We start from the raw sequence: 16,429 nt of genomic DNA, 5'->3' as shown, positions 1-16,429 counted from the left end.
TCAGATGTACCAAACTGACTTCTCTGACTGTGCTTATTTATTTTAAAGTTTACTTATTTAGAAAGTATAAAGATGGGCAGGAAAGGGCAAAGACAGAGAGTGGCAGAGAGAGAGAGATCTTCCATCTGCTGGTTCACTCCCCAAATACCTGAAACGGCCAGGGCTGGGCTCTCAGGAGACAGGAGCTCCATCCAGGTCTCGTACAGGGGCAGTAGGTATCATCTACTGTCTCCGAGGGTGTGTATTAGCCGGACGCTACGTCAGCAGTAGAGGATGGGCATGATCCCAGCTACGCCCACTATGATACAGCATGTGGGCATCTAAAGTAGCAGCTTAACTTGCTATGCCACAATGCCCTACCTGGATGACTTACTTAAAAAAGTGGGGGGCGGACCCGGTGCAGAAGCCTAGTGGCTAAAATCCTCACCTTGCATGCACTGCGACCCCATATGGGCGCAGATTCAAATCCAGACTGCTCCATTTCCCTTCCAGCTCCCTGACTGTGGTCTGAAAAAGTAGTGGAGGACAGCCCAAAGCCTTGGGACACTGCACCCACAAGGGAGACCCAGAAGAAGTTCCTGCCTCCTGGCTCCTGGCTTCAGATTGGCTCAGGTCCAGCTGTGGCGGCCACTTGGGCAGTGAACCAGGGGATGGAAGATCTTTCTGTCTCTTCTTTTTTCTGTAAATCTGACTTTCCAATTAAAAAATAGCTTTTTTTTGTTGTTGTTAAAAAAGAGGTTTGTTTGAAAAGCAGAGTTACTGACATAGAGAAAGAGATCTTCCATCCGCTGGTTCATGCCCCAAATGGCCCCAACAGCTACATCTGGGTCAGCCTGAGGCCAGGAACCAGGAGTTTTTCCTGGATCTTCTGGGTGCAGAGGCCCATGGCCTTGTGCCGTCCTCTGTTGCTTTCCCAGCCCAGCAGCAGGAAGCTGGATCACAGTGGAGCAGCTAGCACTGGGGCCCAGATGGGATGCTAGCACTTAGGATGTGCCTTGATCCGTTCCACCACAGCGCCAGCCTCAGAATCCTTTTAAATAAAGTGCAAAAACAGGCCCATCTATGGAGATAGAGGTCAGAAAACTGTTAAGCCTTGAGAACAGAGGTAAAGCTGGAAGAGAAAAAAAAAAAAGGTATCCAGGGTAATTTAATACTGTATCATGACCAGGGACTGATTTTGCAAGTGTTTTTCCCTCAGGAAAATTCATCAAGCTATAGGCTTTAACTACATGTATTTCACTAAAACAAGCAGCTTATATGAATCGTAACATTAAAAAAAAAGTGCATATAGATTTTATAGAGAACAAAAGTGGTTATCAAATAATGAGACTAGTCACAAAACAGACATGTTAAAAAAACTCTCATTATAGTACAATTGTACAATTACTATGTGAATGCTACAGCAGGTGTGTGTGTATGCATATCAATTTCAGCAAGCTTTAACCTAAACTTTAAATGCACTATTGACTTGATTTGCTTCTTTCCCTTTACAACAAAGCTTAAAACAAATGAATCCTGTACCTACAGAGATCAGCAATAAATATAATCAAACCAGAGAAAGTATGCCCTAGACAAAAACCGCCTATGCCAAGGAAGCAACTTTCTACTCCAGCGTGATTATCATTCAAATAAAAAAAAATTGCTAGGAGTTGCTAAACATCAAAATAAAATATATTAACGAGCAATGCATACAAAGTAGGGCCTTTATATCGTGCCTGTAACCGTAAAAGCACTTCTAAGGCCACCAAAACGTGCACCTCACAGATTTATATAGCCTTACATGGCTAAGCACCTCTATTCTAGCACACAAAGGAAAGTACTGAAAGGTCTGAAACTGCATTTTAAATTAGCGCAGATGGCATGTTTATAACACTCCCCACAATATGCTGAGTGTTCTCCATAAAACCAACCTAGACACAGTCCCTGCCTCTAGGGGACTTAAAAATCTAAAAGTAGATGAGGCAGCCGAATTCAAAGAAAGTAAAGAGAAGCAGACAAAGAAGTGGATGTAAGAGAAGCAATCTGCGTCCACCCCTCAGCTTCCCATCCAGGCGAAAGCCAAGGCGAACAACTGAGGGCTGCCTTATTTATCACAACCCTTCATATGACACCATGCTGTAAAAATTTCCTGAACAATTACGCTGACCAGACTGACAATGCTTTGTTGTTTCCTAGCTTCGACAGCCAAAAGATCTAAATCTCTCTAACAGACATAATATATCCCCACTTGGTGTGTGCAAAGGACATTATACAGCCCGTGTTTAGGGGCAGATTTACAGTCCCAAACTGGAATTACTAAAGCCAAAGCATAACACAGTATTATTTCAAAAATTCTGGCTAAACTAGCAATTCATTAATGTGACAACCAGTTTCACCTCAAAACTCCTAAAACAAGACAGTGATTCTTACTGGATTGCTTTTTTTGGGGGGGATGTCATCTCTACAGGGATATATGAGCTATATTTGGTTTGTCTGTAAATAAGCACTTCCTCAGACCCTGATCTCCTTATCCAGCTGACTAGGGCTATTTCAACACGAAGATGTCAAACGACCATCAGAAATGTCTCCAAACACCAAACCTCTGTGAGTTCTAAGCCATTTAGAATCTTTCTGGAAGAGTTAAAAATTAATTAAGATACAAAAACCAAACTCACTTTAACAGATGGATCCTCGATGCCTCACTGTCTCCTAGGTTTAGGCATCCCTGGCAAAAGTTGTTTTTAATCAGCCGAATTCCACACAGAAAATAAGGCAGTGAAAACAATGACGTTGTTGGCTTTGCTGCATCAGAGTCATATCCATTTGAACTGTTCTAAACTTTAAAGAGTGCAATTTAGAATGTAAGTCTGAGGTCGGGATGAGGGGCTTCATCCATCCAACGCCTCGGATCTGCAGCCACCCCGTGATCTCTGTGCCAGGCACGATGAGTCAGTTTTCTAAAATGCTAGCCTGCCTCTAATTTCAAGCAGGCCTCCTTTTAAACAGAAGACTAGATCGCTTCCCTGTATACATACCATTTGCATCAGAGGAATTATGTAAATAAAAATGTATTTTAGACAAACACAAGATAGCCCCGTAAAACTATATCTGAACATACTTTATGAAGTCTTAAAATTCAGCATATAAGAGACAAGACTCACAGTGCAGAGCCTGAGAAGATCCAGAAAGGAGATGTTTCGGGATAAAGATCCAGACAGATACTATTTTGGTACCTGAGACCAAACTGGATATCGGGGTTTTCTGAAGAGACTGCCTGGGATAGCCAACTTGAAGAGCCAAGCAAGGTTAGGTACAGTGGGTCAAACAGAGGAAACAGCCAGGTGGTACACACACCTCGTAACTTTGCTCATATTCTCTCCTTCAAGGTACCTCTGCTTTCCTAGTGCGAGAACAATGTCATAACTGACCTGTGGCCCTCCTACACCCCCACTTACACACAGCTATTATCCTTTTTTAAAAAGATGTATTTATTTTTATTGAAAAGGCAGAAAGACAGAAAGAAAGATCTTCCATCCACTGGTTTGCTCCCCAAATACCCACGACAGCTGGAGCTGAGATGAGTCAATGGGCTCTGAAGCCAGGACTCAGGAGATTCTTCTGGGTCTCCCACATGGGTGCAGGATCCCAAGGCTTTGGGCCATCCTCCTCTGTTTTCAAAGACCACAAACAGAGAGCTGGTCGGGAGGTGGAGCAGCTAGGACATGAACTGGCACCCCTACGGGATCCCAGTGCTGCTAAGCAGAGTACTAGTCAATTGAGTCATTTGCACCGGGCCTGCTGCTTTCTTAAAACACCACATCACAATGTTTCAACATTTCCTTTATCCTCAAAGTAAGACATACCAAGTGTTAAAAAGGCTTGCCAAACATTCCAGGATCTAATTCCTTCTCTCTGGCTTCATACCTACCACTTGACAAAATAACTCTTAATTCCCCAAAATACTATTTGCATATTCTTTCTCATTCATTTCACCTACTCTGCTTTCCTTCAGGTCTCATTTTAAGACTTTAAAATTGTTAGCCGTTCTTCCCAACCTATGCTCTCATGACACCTTTGCTGATTTCATTCAAATTAATTTGGTATCCCCTACCTTAAACTACTTTCCTGCTCAAATATATTTTTCTTATGCTTATTTTCTATGTCATTGAATTGCTATGGCACTATTCTTCACCTTATCAATTTTAAGCTTTTACATAAAGGTTATATAGTTACTTTTTGACATATCTTATTACAATTAATGTGCCTTTTGCCAGAAACTGGTAAGTACAGTAACTTAAAGTTCAAAATTCCTTAAACTTCAGGCAGCTGTATCAGACAGTCTAAATATGTGACTAAAACCATCTTTAATACAAGGCACCTGTGAAACAGATGGAAACTGGAATTAGAAAATCATATTACCAGTACAATAACAGAAATATAAGTACATCTTATTTGCATCACAAAACATTGCTCTTTAATCATGAGTAAGGCTTATTAAACTTAAGTGATACATTAAGATGTCAACAATTCTGATATCACAAAGCAAATAGAATATTCTCTGAAAATTCATGGCTGAAAAGCACAAGTATCATTATTCAATATTTGTGACCAATTTTGTTGTTTCAAAAATAAATAGCAAAATAACACTATTGAGGTTTGCTTAAAAGTATGAATCAAAAGGAACTATGGAAATTATCAAGATCAACCCATTTAATTTCCACATGATCCCCAGGTTTCAGCACCCACTCAAAAAAAAAAAATCCACAGACTGGCATTATGGTACAGTGGGTTAAGCCACTACTTGTGAAGACTATCCCACATGAGTGTTAGTTTTAAGCCTGGGAAAGCAACAAAAGATTACCCAAGTGCTTAGGTTCCTGCTACCATATGGAAGACTCAGATGGAGTTCTAGGCTCCTGGCTTTGGCCTGGCCCAATCCTTACCATTGTAGCCATTTGGGGAACAAATCAGCAGATGAAAGTGCTCTCTCTCTCTTGCTCGCTCGCTCTCTCTTTCTCTCCCTCCCTCAGTCTCTCTTCCTATAACTCTGTCTTTTAAATAAAGAAAACTAATCTTAAAAAATAATAATAATAATTCTAGAGGCCAGCATTGCAGTGTAGCAGGTAAAGGCGCCAGTTGTGAGACATGACTTGCATCTGGGTTCCTCCACCTCTGATCCAGCTCCCTGCCAATGGACTGGTAAAAGCAGCAGCAGATGGCCCAAGTCCTTATAGTTCTGGGAATTTAAACATGTCCATGCAGTCTTTGAAAAAAAAAAATGGCAGATGCCGAAAATAAACAGTATGAGTTTCTCAGCCAAGGACACAAAGCCAAAGCCAGGACAAAGGTTCCCATCATCTGCCTTGCCCTCCCACACCCTGCCCACTCCAATTCAATGCTCCTGCCGAGACCATAACAACACCGAAACATACAATTCTCAACCAACAGTCAAGCCAGCAATGCCCTAGCACTGAATTCAGGCAGCTTGCACATTTTTAATCATGCTCAGGAAAAACCAAAGAGAGAAGGAAACAAAAGGATTTTTTTCCCCTCAGGAGTCTTGTATCTCATAAAAGGCTAGAAATGAACACTATTTCATAAGCTTTGAGGATACTGTCTTCAAAGACACTCAGAGAGGCAAGAAAAAACATGCTAGGAAATCACACACAACTTCAAAAGAACACACAGGATTTTGACACATAATGGAATATGCTACATAAGGCATTTTGAATACAACATTATCAAAGTTTACTATTTACATTAAAGTAACCAAGAAAGCTTGTGCTTAGGGGTGTGAGTGGGGGCAGGGAGAGACACCTAGATCCTTATTTCTTAATATGTACACAAAACCTGAATGTAACTACCAAATCCTGTCATTTCTTTGTTACTAAATATTACTTTTTACAGAGTTGTCCTGAATTAAGTGGCATACGGAACAGACCTTCATCGGTGTTCACATGAAACGTTAATCGTAGAACCATCCAATACTATCATTAACTACTGTAATTATGCATCAATGACTATAAAATGGGGCTAAGGTTAAAAAAAAAAAAGTACTCAAAGAAAAGAAAGGGCCCAGCGCAGTGGCGCAAGTGGTTAAGGTCCTCGCCTTGCACACCCGGGATCCCATATGGGCACCGGTTCTAATGCCCGCAGTCCCGCTTCCCATCCAGCTCCCTGCCTGTGGCCTGGGAAAGCAGTCGAGGACAGCCCAAAGCTTTGGGACCCTGCACCCGCGTGGGAGACCCAGAAGAGGCTCCTGGCTTTGGATCGGCATAGCACCGGCCGTTGCGCTCACTTGGGGAGTGAATCATTGGACAGAAGATCTTCCTTTCTGTCTCTCCTCTCTGTATATCCGCCTTTTCAATGAAAAAAAATTATAAAAATAAATCTTTAAAAAAAAAAAACAGAAATGTATCCAAAGCTGAAACGTGTGTGTATGAATGTGTACACAAGAATATCTGTGTGCATATATTCTTCCACCCTAATATGCATACAATGTATGTGTGTGTGTGTGTCTGTGTGTATGAGTAGCATATATTTCTAAAAACTATTTATTTATTTCCACAGGCAGGGAGCTAGATAGAAAGTGTAAGAGACAGACACAAACCGGCACCAATATGGGATGCAGGCATTTGCAGGTGGAAGATTAGCCAACTGAGGCATTGCGTCAACTCCACAGTATGTATTTTTGATAAAATTAATTCTACCCACTGTTTTTTAGCCTATGGAAGTCAGTTTCATTTTTAATTTTTATTTTTCTCTTGGAAGTTATTTTCAAAATTTCCTCACAGCAATTAACAATTAAAAAAAAAAAACCTTTTAAGAAGTATTTAACCAGGGCCAGGCCATAGAGGCTAAAGTCCTAGCATTGCACATGCCAGGATCCCATATGGGCACCAGTTCTAATCCTAGTGGCCCTGCTTCTCATCCAACTAACTCCCTGTTTGTGGCTCGGGAAAGCAGTTGAGGTTAGTCCAAAGCTTTGGGACCTTGTATCCACATGGGAGACCCAGAAGAGGCTCCTGGCTTCTGACTTTGGATTGGCTCAGCTCCGGACTTTGCGGCCACTTGGGGATTGAATCAGTGGATGGAGGATCTTCCTCTCTGTATATCTGCCTTTCCAATAAAAAAAAATAAAGATTTTTTTAAAAAAAGATTTATTTATCTGAAAGGCAAAATTACAAAAAGGGAGTGACAGAGATCTTTCATTCACTGAACCACTTTCTGAATGGTCACAACATCTGGGATTGGGTCAGACCAAAGCCAGGAACCAGGAACTTCATCCAGGTCTCTCCAATTGAGTGGTATGATACCCAAGGATTTGGGACATTTTCCGCTGCTTTCCCAGGTATGGAGTTGGATGAAAAGTGGAATGCCAGCACTTGAACTAGTGTCCACATGGGATGCTGCAGTTGCAAGCAGCAGCTTAACCTGAAACTCTACAATGTTGGCTCCAAGAAAAAACATTCTGTATCATGACTTAGTACATGTATGCATACAGTTCCCCATAGAGCAGGAGTACATAGGCCATACAAAATGGTCAACTTAAACAGTAACCTGCTGTAGGTTTAATGAGTTTTGAGTCACATCTGTGGTTACCTTGGCAGAGGCAGATGAGATGGTTCCAATGGCCCCATGAGGGTGGACATGCCCCATCCCTAATCCAAGGCAACTCAGTCATGGAACTCTCAGTCTGCTCAGTTCCAGAGGTGGCCTCCCAGAGAAAGGACGATCAGATTATCACCTGAAGACGCTTAAGGTGAAGGCAACCCTTCTTGATGGCAAAGCCTCTGATGTCGAAAATGAGCCTATGGGTCTAAATAAGGCACAAGTCCTGTCACCAAGGTTGATGACACAGCCCGCCAGGGTAAGAACAGAGACCAAGTGGGTGGGGAACAGATATGAGAATGCAGAACATGGAAATGGGACGGGCAGCAGTCTGTATGTTAGATGCTCAACTCCTCTACATCATAAGGACAACTCTTGGAAGAGTACCTTCTTACCACCAGCTAGTGTGTGAAACCAAACCCTCACAGATTCATCTCAGAACCTAATTCAGCGCAGACAAACCTCAGCTTCTCAAAGGCTACCAACAGCAAGATCAAAGCCAGACCAGTCTAGCCATGAGACACATGACCTGAAGTGAACTAATGACTCCTCCAATCTCCAAACTCTACAATTTAAGGTCACATTAACTATTCTAATAGTATCTACTCTGGTATTTCTACAGAGCTAACAGGAAAGAGAATAGATACCTAAATATACAGATACTTTAAAAAGGGTGCAGGGTGCCAGACATCTAGCCCAGTGTTTAGAAAGCCCATGTCTCAGGCTGGCATGCCAGGGGCTTGATTCCCAGCTTTTGCTTCCAACTCTAGCAGTGCTGACTGCTGAAATAACCGGGTTCTTGTCACTCATGCTCAGACCCAGATTGCATTCCCTTCCCAGGTTTTGACTCTGGCTGCAGTCCAGCCTCAGCCACTGCGGGCATTCGGAGAGAGAATGGGTGGATGACAGCATCTCTCTGCCTCTCAAATAACAATGCGCAAGTTCAAAAACAAAACAGAGGAGGGGAAATACTTTATTAGACAGCCATTAAACGAGATAGATGGCTAAGTATTAGGTGTATCATTTTGGTTAACAGCATTCATTAACAGGAAATAAGAGCCCATACGTCTTCTATGCGCCTTTTAGGGAACCACTTGCAAGTAAAGATGCTACTCTGCTTTATCGGAGGCAACCCCACTTCCTGCTATGTTTGGTTTTCATATGTGCCTGGCTTCCTAAAATAGGCATGTACAGTCTTATTTAGGTCTAAGCTATTTTTTTTTCCACAGAGAAAGAATCTTAGAACTTAAATACAATAGATTATCTTGTCTTTTTATACCTTGTAATAAACAAAGAAAAATACACATTGGGGATATAAGAAAAACTGAGCTTAATGATAAAGATTTAAAAGTGAAGAAATTCATGTGGTAGCTTAGAAACGAATGAATACTTTCTTCCTCTCATCTCAAAGCAAACTATTAATATACCCCAAAGCACAAATACTGTGCTCTTCTTCAAAAAGAAAAAAAAAAAAAAAAGGAAAAGATGTTATAGCTTTCTTTCTCAAAAGAACTGGAGTCTGAGTTAATCTTGCAATCCGAGCAGTTTACTTTCAAGCCAGAAAGAGAACTACACAATTGTATCAATTCATAAAGTTATCTCAAATAAGAACTCCACATGAAATGATACTTTTAACAGAATGTTTGTGTGAAGTCCAACCATTTATGTAAACCTCTTTGGGGGGAAGTTTTTAAAGTGACAGAACACAGATGAGCAGTTATGTCACTCATTTACAATGTTAAATGATTCAGTATTTGTTACCTTGGAGCAGAGATTCACGATGCATAATCACCACACTGAGCAGATGTGTTAGTGAAAATGATTAAATATGCCATAGTCTTAATTACAGTATCACTTTATATTTGCATACAACAGCTCAGTTGGCAAAGCCCTCGTATCCACATACTCACTTGACGGTGCACATATAATAGCTGGAAGACAGGAGTCCATGTGTCTAGAGAGAGGCTATAACGGCAGTGGGTAAGAATGGGATCTGGAACCAACTCTCTGGTTTGGAATCCACATGCGGCTGCTACTTACTAAAAATGTGATCCTAGACAAACATCACTGTTTCTGTGCTCAGATTTATCATCTGCAAATGGGGACAATATTGCTGAGTGTTAAGGATTTAAACAAATTAATATACACCAATTACTTAGAAAAGGACTGAAGACATGGCAAAAGTTATATACACATCAATGATGTTATCAGCAGCATCAATGTATGGATAAGCAAACTAAAGCTAGAAAATCACAAAGCCACTGATAAAAAGGGGCCTTCAGGCAAGCATTACAATATGGTGATTTAAACCAATGGTTGGGCAGAATGTGGTACCTCACATCTCAGTGATAAGAGTCCTGACACTGCACTTGTGATTCAGTTTCCTGCTAACACAGTAGATGATTGCTCAAGTGCTTGGACCCCTGCCACCCAAGTGGGAGACCCGGATTTAGAGTTGCAGGGCTCCTGGCTTTAGCCTGGCCCAGTCCTGGCTGTTGTGAACATTTGAGTAATGAACCAGCTGACGGAAGAGTACTTCTCTCCTCAAGCACATTTTAAAAGATGGTTAATACTAACAACAACAACAAAAAAAATCTTGCTTCTCCCATTTGGCGCTCCATCCACACAGGAATGGAAATTGGTATTAGAAAGAGGGGGAGAAGGGAACAGAGAGAGAGAGAGAGAGATTCCATCAACAGATTCAGCCTACAATGACAATGGCCAGGATTAAGTCAAGTCAAAGCTAAGAGCATCATCTGGGTCTCCCACTTGCGTAGCAGAAGTGCAAACACTTGGACCACCCTCCATGGTTGTCCCCAAGGCATTAGCCTGGAGCTGAATTTGAAGTGTGGAGAGCTGTGACACAAACTAGTGACTGGATCAGATGCTGACATCACAGGCAGTGGCTTTTATCCATTACGCCACAACACTGGCCCTTAAAGTCATATTTAAACGTATGTATATATTTACCTGTAACTTCTTAGATTAAATTGATTTAATTACATTTCGGGGACAGAACTATTTATGAAGGAAACAGTTAACCATGTTGCTACATTTATAAAGCTCTTTTTTATATTTTTTCAAACACTGGACAAAAAGGCAACATCAAGTTCCTCACCAAATTAAAAAAAATCTAAATGGAAATACACTAAGATGATAAGGATGACTTTCTTGGGATCTCTTTTTCCCTTTTGGGTTTTCAACATAACCAGTATTATGATTAACATTTGTAATTTAAAAAATAGTTTCTGAAAGAAATAACTCTGCTAAGGATTGTGAAAAAGGAGTATTAGAAAATAATAGCTGCCCAACTGAAGAACTGCTTTGTATTTCACATGTTTTAGGTACCTTTCCTCAGACTTTGCTCAAAATTCTTCCTTTTACTGATTTAGGTGACTGTGATGACATCTTTCAATGTATCTAAATATAGGACATGGGTGTGTAAATTTATGAGCTAAAACGCAAAACTGGCACAGGATGTCTAAATTAGAGCATTAAGTCACTTAATATACTCCAGCACAGAAAGACATTTTAAGCACTGGTATCTACCTGCTTTGTCTGTACATACATTTTTTTTTCAATTTAAAAATTTATTTTTATTTTATTTCAAAGTCAGAGAGACACCGAGAGAGAGAGAGAGATCTTCCATTCATCACTTTATTCCTCAAACGCCTCCAGCCAGGGCTGGGGCAGGCTGAAGAAGGAGCCCACCACTCAATCCGAATCTCACAATGAGTGACAAGGTCCCAAGGGCCTGAACTGTTCCCTGCTATCTTCCAAGGTTTATATGAACAGGAACCTGGAATCAGTAAGGAAGCCAGTCCTCAAAGGCATGCACTCCAATGCAGGATACTGGCTCCTCCATTAGCACCTTAACTACTGGGCTAAATGTCTGCCCCCATACACATACAATTTTTAATCAACCATCTATTCTTACAATGTTGAGAAAACATGAAATTGTAAACTTTCTAGCATTCTTAAGTGTTCCAAATTATTTCCTCTCTTAGAAACATTTTAAATATTTTATTTATTTGAAAGAGACAGGGACGTGAAAAAGAGAAACAGAGATCTTCCATCAGGTGGTTTGCTCTCACACCTGCCTCCAACAGCCTGAGCTGGGCCAGGTCAGAGACAGGAAGGCAGGGAACCAACCCGAGTCTCCAACATGGATAGCAAGGACACTACCGCCACCCAGAGTGCACGTCAGCAGGAAGCTGGAATCACAAGTACAACAGACACTGGAACCTAAGGACTCCAACAACGGCATACGCTCGTCCCAAGGGGTGTCCAAGCAATGCCTGCCCTCCTCATAGCCTGAACTTAAGAGAGTACTTATGGGCAGAACATCAATCTCACCCCAGTCCATCTGAAGACTCGACAGTGGGTTTTGTCCAAGTGTCCCAGAGGTGACCCTGCCACACTGCCCTAGGAGCTGGTTCCCTGATGCCTCCTACTGCATCACTGCTGACTCCCCTAAGGCCTGCCAGGGGAGGGACAGGAAAATTACAACCTGGAAGCTATGACACTATTCCTTTAAAGTACTTACAGAGAAAGGTCCAAAGTTAATACATGCCATCATGTGTTGGGACATACAAAATCCAAATTAAGATGATTTATATACTGAAGATATTAAAGAGAGCTTTGTAAATTGCTCCCACAGCAGATATCATATCTGACATGGAACTAGTTTCTAAACAATGAGTTAAGGAAGAAAGCGGAGGGTCAATCAAAATAACTACCCCTGAGGTGTGAAACAAACAACAAACAAAAAGCCTGAATGTATAAAGTTACAGAAAAGAGATTTGTGTCAATCAATTTGCCTGAAACAGAAATGGGAACCAAAGACTGACATACAGTGATGCGATACTACATGGTCACCAGCTACTTCTCTAAACCACCACTTGGGGGTGCTGCACTGGGGCACCTCGTGGAAGGCCTGGCTGCCATTCCAGGCTCCTGGATTTTAAGCGTGGCCCAGTTCCAGCAGACGTGGCCATCTGATGGAACACCTCCCCTACTCTTTCTCCCTTTCTCCCTATTACTCTGCCTTTCAAATGAATAAATAAATCTTCCAAAACAATGAATCAGGAGATTTGAAAAACCAATTTTATGTAAGTAATATCTTTGTGCTAGCAACTGTTACAAACTAATAATAATCAGTAAGTACTTAAAAAAGATTTGGGGGAGGGGTGCCCGGCATTGTGACGTAGCAGATAAAGCTGCTCCTGCAACACTGGCATCCCAGATGGGCACTGTTTCACTGGTGTCCCAGCTGCTCCACTTCTGAGTCAGCCCTCCACTAATGGCCTGGAAAGAGATGGCCCAAGTGTTTGGACCCCTGCCCCTACATGGGCCACAGGAAGAAGCTCCTGGCTCCTGGCTCCTGGCTTTAGCCTGGCCACTGTAGCCACCTAGGGAGTAAACTAGCACATAAAGATCTCTCTCTCTCTTTGTCTAATATTTGGACGTATGATGTATTAGAAGTAAAATGTAATGGCTAAACATGGTGACTAAGAATTGCCAAGGATGGGATTTACAAACAGATATTTTGCATGTCTACTTACTCTAGATGAATTCGACAGCATTTAAAACTTAGTACAGGTGTACGGTCTCACGAAAAGTATTCACAAGGAAAGGAGGAAAAAGAATTTAAAACCTTGGAAAATGTGTATTGTCCAATCCAAATATGAACTGATATTATAACACCATTAGTAAGTAGGCAAGGGAAGGTAGAGACATCAGTATCTCAGCATGAGGGCTATTCATTTGAAAAATAGGTCATCGCATTATATTCAATGAAGTCAACATGTTAGTAAATGCTGTTAACTGTACATCTTAAAAGTATTTGTTTATTTTTTTAAGGGAGGGCATGAGAGAGAGACTGTGTACCTGCTAGTTTACTCCCCTAAATGGCCACAGCAGCCAGGACTGGACCAGGCTGAAGCCAAGAACCAAGAACTTCATCCAGGTCTCCCACCTGGGTGGCAAGGGCCCAGGTAGTAAGGTCATCACCTTCTGCCTCAAGCAGGACAGTCAGAACTTGAAACAGCCCCCTGATGGGCAAGGCAGGTGCTGCAAGTGGAGGCTTAATCTGTGGGTCCCTAATTCTACATTTTATCTTGAGATAATTCTTAAATGGCACAGTGATCTATAGACTCAGTATCTGAACCAAATATATATGCATACATATTGGTATAAAAGCTGCTATCGTCAGTGTGCCAGGATGCCAACAACGGTGACTGAGAACACAGGGCACACCTCTACCATGGTTTATTGACTCGTGGTTGAAAAAGGAGATTTTAAAAAATGGGGGGTGGGATCGATTTTTTGTAAAATCCATTACAAAACAGTGTCCATCACTGGCACATCTTGCTGAAATCGTGCCCTATTAACAGACAAAATTTCAATGGTCCCAAAGGAATTATAACTGTAACATCTATAACTGAAGAGATTAAATATGCCAAAGAAGCCAAATAAAAGCAAATATAAAACAATGCCCCAAATTTGATTTTGTAGGAATGTTCACGTCTAAAAGATGGTGATGATTATAAAGACAATTCCTTACTCAGACTTGGGCTGGGTAAATATTTAGTCGATGAATATATACGTTTCTTCCTCATTCTACACCCATGTGTCAAAGCATCAAAACAATTTAATATGTGGCAGTTTCCGTTGTGCCGTCAACTTTACATGTAAGTTTATTACAGGCGGGGGAATGGGGGTGGGGGAGAGACCTGTTTGGCTCGATTCTGGGTGAATCACAGCCGGGAGGTCATCTTGTTGTGGATCAGCAACTATGTTTTCACTCCAGCTATGTGACCTGAAGTGGCAGCAGCAGAGGCACCAAAATAGAATGGGCAGGAGACTTGTCCTGGCTGCTCAGCTCCAAATAGGCTTTTCCAGCCCATTCGGGCAACCGAGCGAGAGAGCCAACCGCAGAGCACAGAAAGAACAAACCCAACAGCCAAGAGGAGAAAGGCTGTAGGCCCACCACACCTTCCCCTGCCCTCCGGGGGAGCAAGAACATCAAAGAGGGCAGGCTGGAGGAACACGGGCCGACACAACACAGCGTGACATGGGCTAGAGCCAGCGCACTGTATGGGCAGGACAAGGCTGCGACCGCGTAAGCCCAGATTTGGGGAGGGTCTGGGTACCGACAAGAATCCCCACCCAGATGCTGTGAGCGCAGCTCCGGCGAGGGCGCGCCTTGGGGGTCCAGGTCTTCCAGCATCTCCAGCCACCAAGGACCTGCCGCCCAAACCCACCCACCCCTCTCCACTCCCAAATCACCTGCCAGGTACCTGCTGGCTCGGCAGGCGCCCCCACCCCGATCCACCCTCACACCCCGCGCTCTCCCGGTATGTCTCCCAGGATCCCCGGCCCGATCAGCAAGGGCCGGGATGTGGGGAGAGGGAGGGACGATGCCCGCCCAGCCGCCCCAGGCCGGGCCCTGGCACTCACTTTCTGAATCCGCTTCAGCGCCATGGGTCAGGGAGGGCAGAGGGGACACCGGCCGACGGAGGACGGCTGCGGGGCTCGGGGGGCGTGGGCGGTCGCGGGCTCGGCTCGCGGGCTGCTCGCCTGGTTCTGCCCGATGTGTCCCCTGCTCGCCGAAGGCTGGCTCGCTCCGGGCGCTGGTGGCAGCTCCGAGTGCGCCCGAGCGCGAGTGTGCGGGCGGGGACGCCGGCGAGACTCTTTTGTTTCCGCTTTTGCTTCTGGGAAGGAGCGTGCGCCCGCCCCGCCGCGCCGCGCCCCGCCTGGCACACTGGGAAGTGTAGTTCCAACGCGCGGCTCGGCCACCCTGGCTGGACCGCTTCGGCCGCCCACCTCCGGGTGAGCGCTGCTGGGTGCGCAGCGGCGCTTCCGCGATTTGGTTTGAAGCGAGGTAGTGTGGCTGCCGTTAAGTGCAGTGGGGACCTGGGATCTTTCAACACACCGCACGGGATTTCACAGCCTTCAAGGTTAACCGTTCCTCGCCCACTAGGTGCTACGGCTGAGCGTTCGTTTTGCCTTCACCGATTTCACTGTCCTCTTTCAAATTTCTCACTCTCTGCCCATGCACCCATGTATGTTTGCCAGGGTCCGTTGCTGACCTCATTGGTCTTTCGGGGGCGGGGGGAGGCTGGTGCTCGCTGTGTGTCCGGAGCAGGTCTTGCCCCTCCTCGTTAATGACGCCCCTGCAACTCCAAGCTCCTTCCTTCCCCTGACGGGACGTGTCCCGCCATCTGCTCTAGCTCCCCACTCCCTCCAGCCCTCCGAGGCTGTGCGCCCAGTAAAACCTGGCCTCTCCTGGGAACGCAGGCCTAGTCCGGTTTCACCAAGGTCGCGCTTCATCCTCTCAATCCCAAATTCACCTGGCTCCTCACTTGGACCCCTTGGATCAGCTAGCCGCCCTCTGGGTCTGGAGGCTACCGCACCCGTGGGCTCTTCTGTGACTTTCCCTTCTCCAAGCCTTGGAGAGTGCCAGGGTGGCATGGCTTGACCTTGCTCTATCAGTCTGATTCTAGGAGCAGGGCAGTAGCCCAACGGAGAGCAGGGGCTTTGTCCCTGTGCCACTGTCCTGACCATTATCACCGTTATCGATTGTGTTACTCTGGCCAAGCCACTTAGCTCAGAAGTGTCAGTTTCCTCCTCTGTCAGTAGAGACAACAATTTCTGGATGTACTGTTGAAGAAATAAAGCTAGTTTGTATATAATGTGCCTGCTGCGGTGGCTAGGATGTTGAAAGCGCTCTTTAAATGTTGTTTCCGTACTTGTTTTCATCCAGATGGCTATGACTGCAAAATCACTCTTCACGTTATCGATTTCATCGTCTATTTCCGAAACTGGGTGTACCTGC

The 16,429-nt window shown here is 43.9% G+C and overlaps 1 protein-coding gene across 1 annotated transcript in view; it reads right to left on the bottom strand.

The window, feature by feature from the left end:
* UBE2D1 (ubiquitin conjugating enzyme E2 D1) overlaps positions 1 to 15,265 on the bottom strand; it is a 38,053-nt gene extending 22,788 nt beyond the window's left edge. The window contains exon 1 of the mRNA XM_040975802.1: positions 15,052 to 15,265. Within this exon, the coding sequence (XP_040831736.1) occupies positions 15,052 to 15,075 (24 nt within the window). The 5' untranslated portion in view covers positions 15,076 to 15,265. The remainder of the gene's footprint in view (positions 1 to 15,051) is intronic.
* Between the last annotated feature and the right edge of the window lie 1,164 nt (positions 15,266 to 16,429).

Source organism: Ochotona curzoniae, unplaced genomic scaffold (genome assembly GCF_017591425.1).
Source record: "Ochotona curzoniae isolate NIBS_2020 unplaced genomic scaffold, NIBS_Ocur_1.0 contig_2692, whole genome shotgun sequence".
Classification (NCBI taxonomy): Eukaryota; Metazoa; Chordata; class Mammalia; order Lagomorpha; family Ochotonidae; genus Ochotona; species Ochotona curzoniae.
This window is presented reverse-complemented; position numbering and strand designations above follow the sequence as displayed.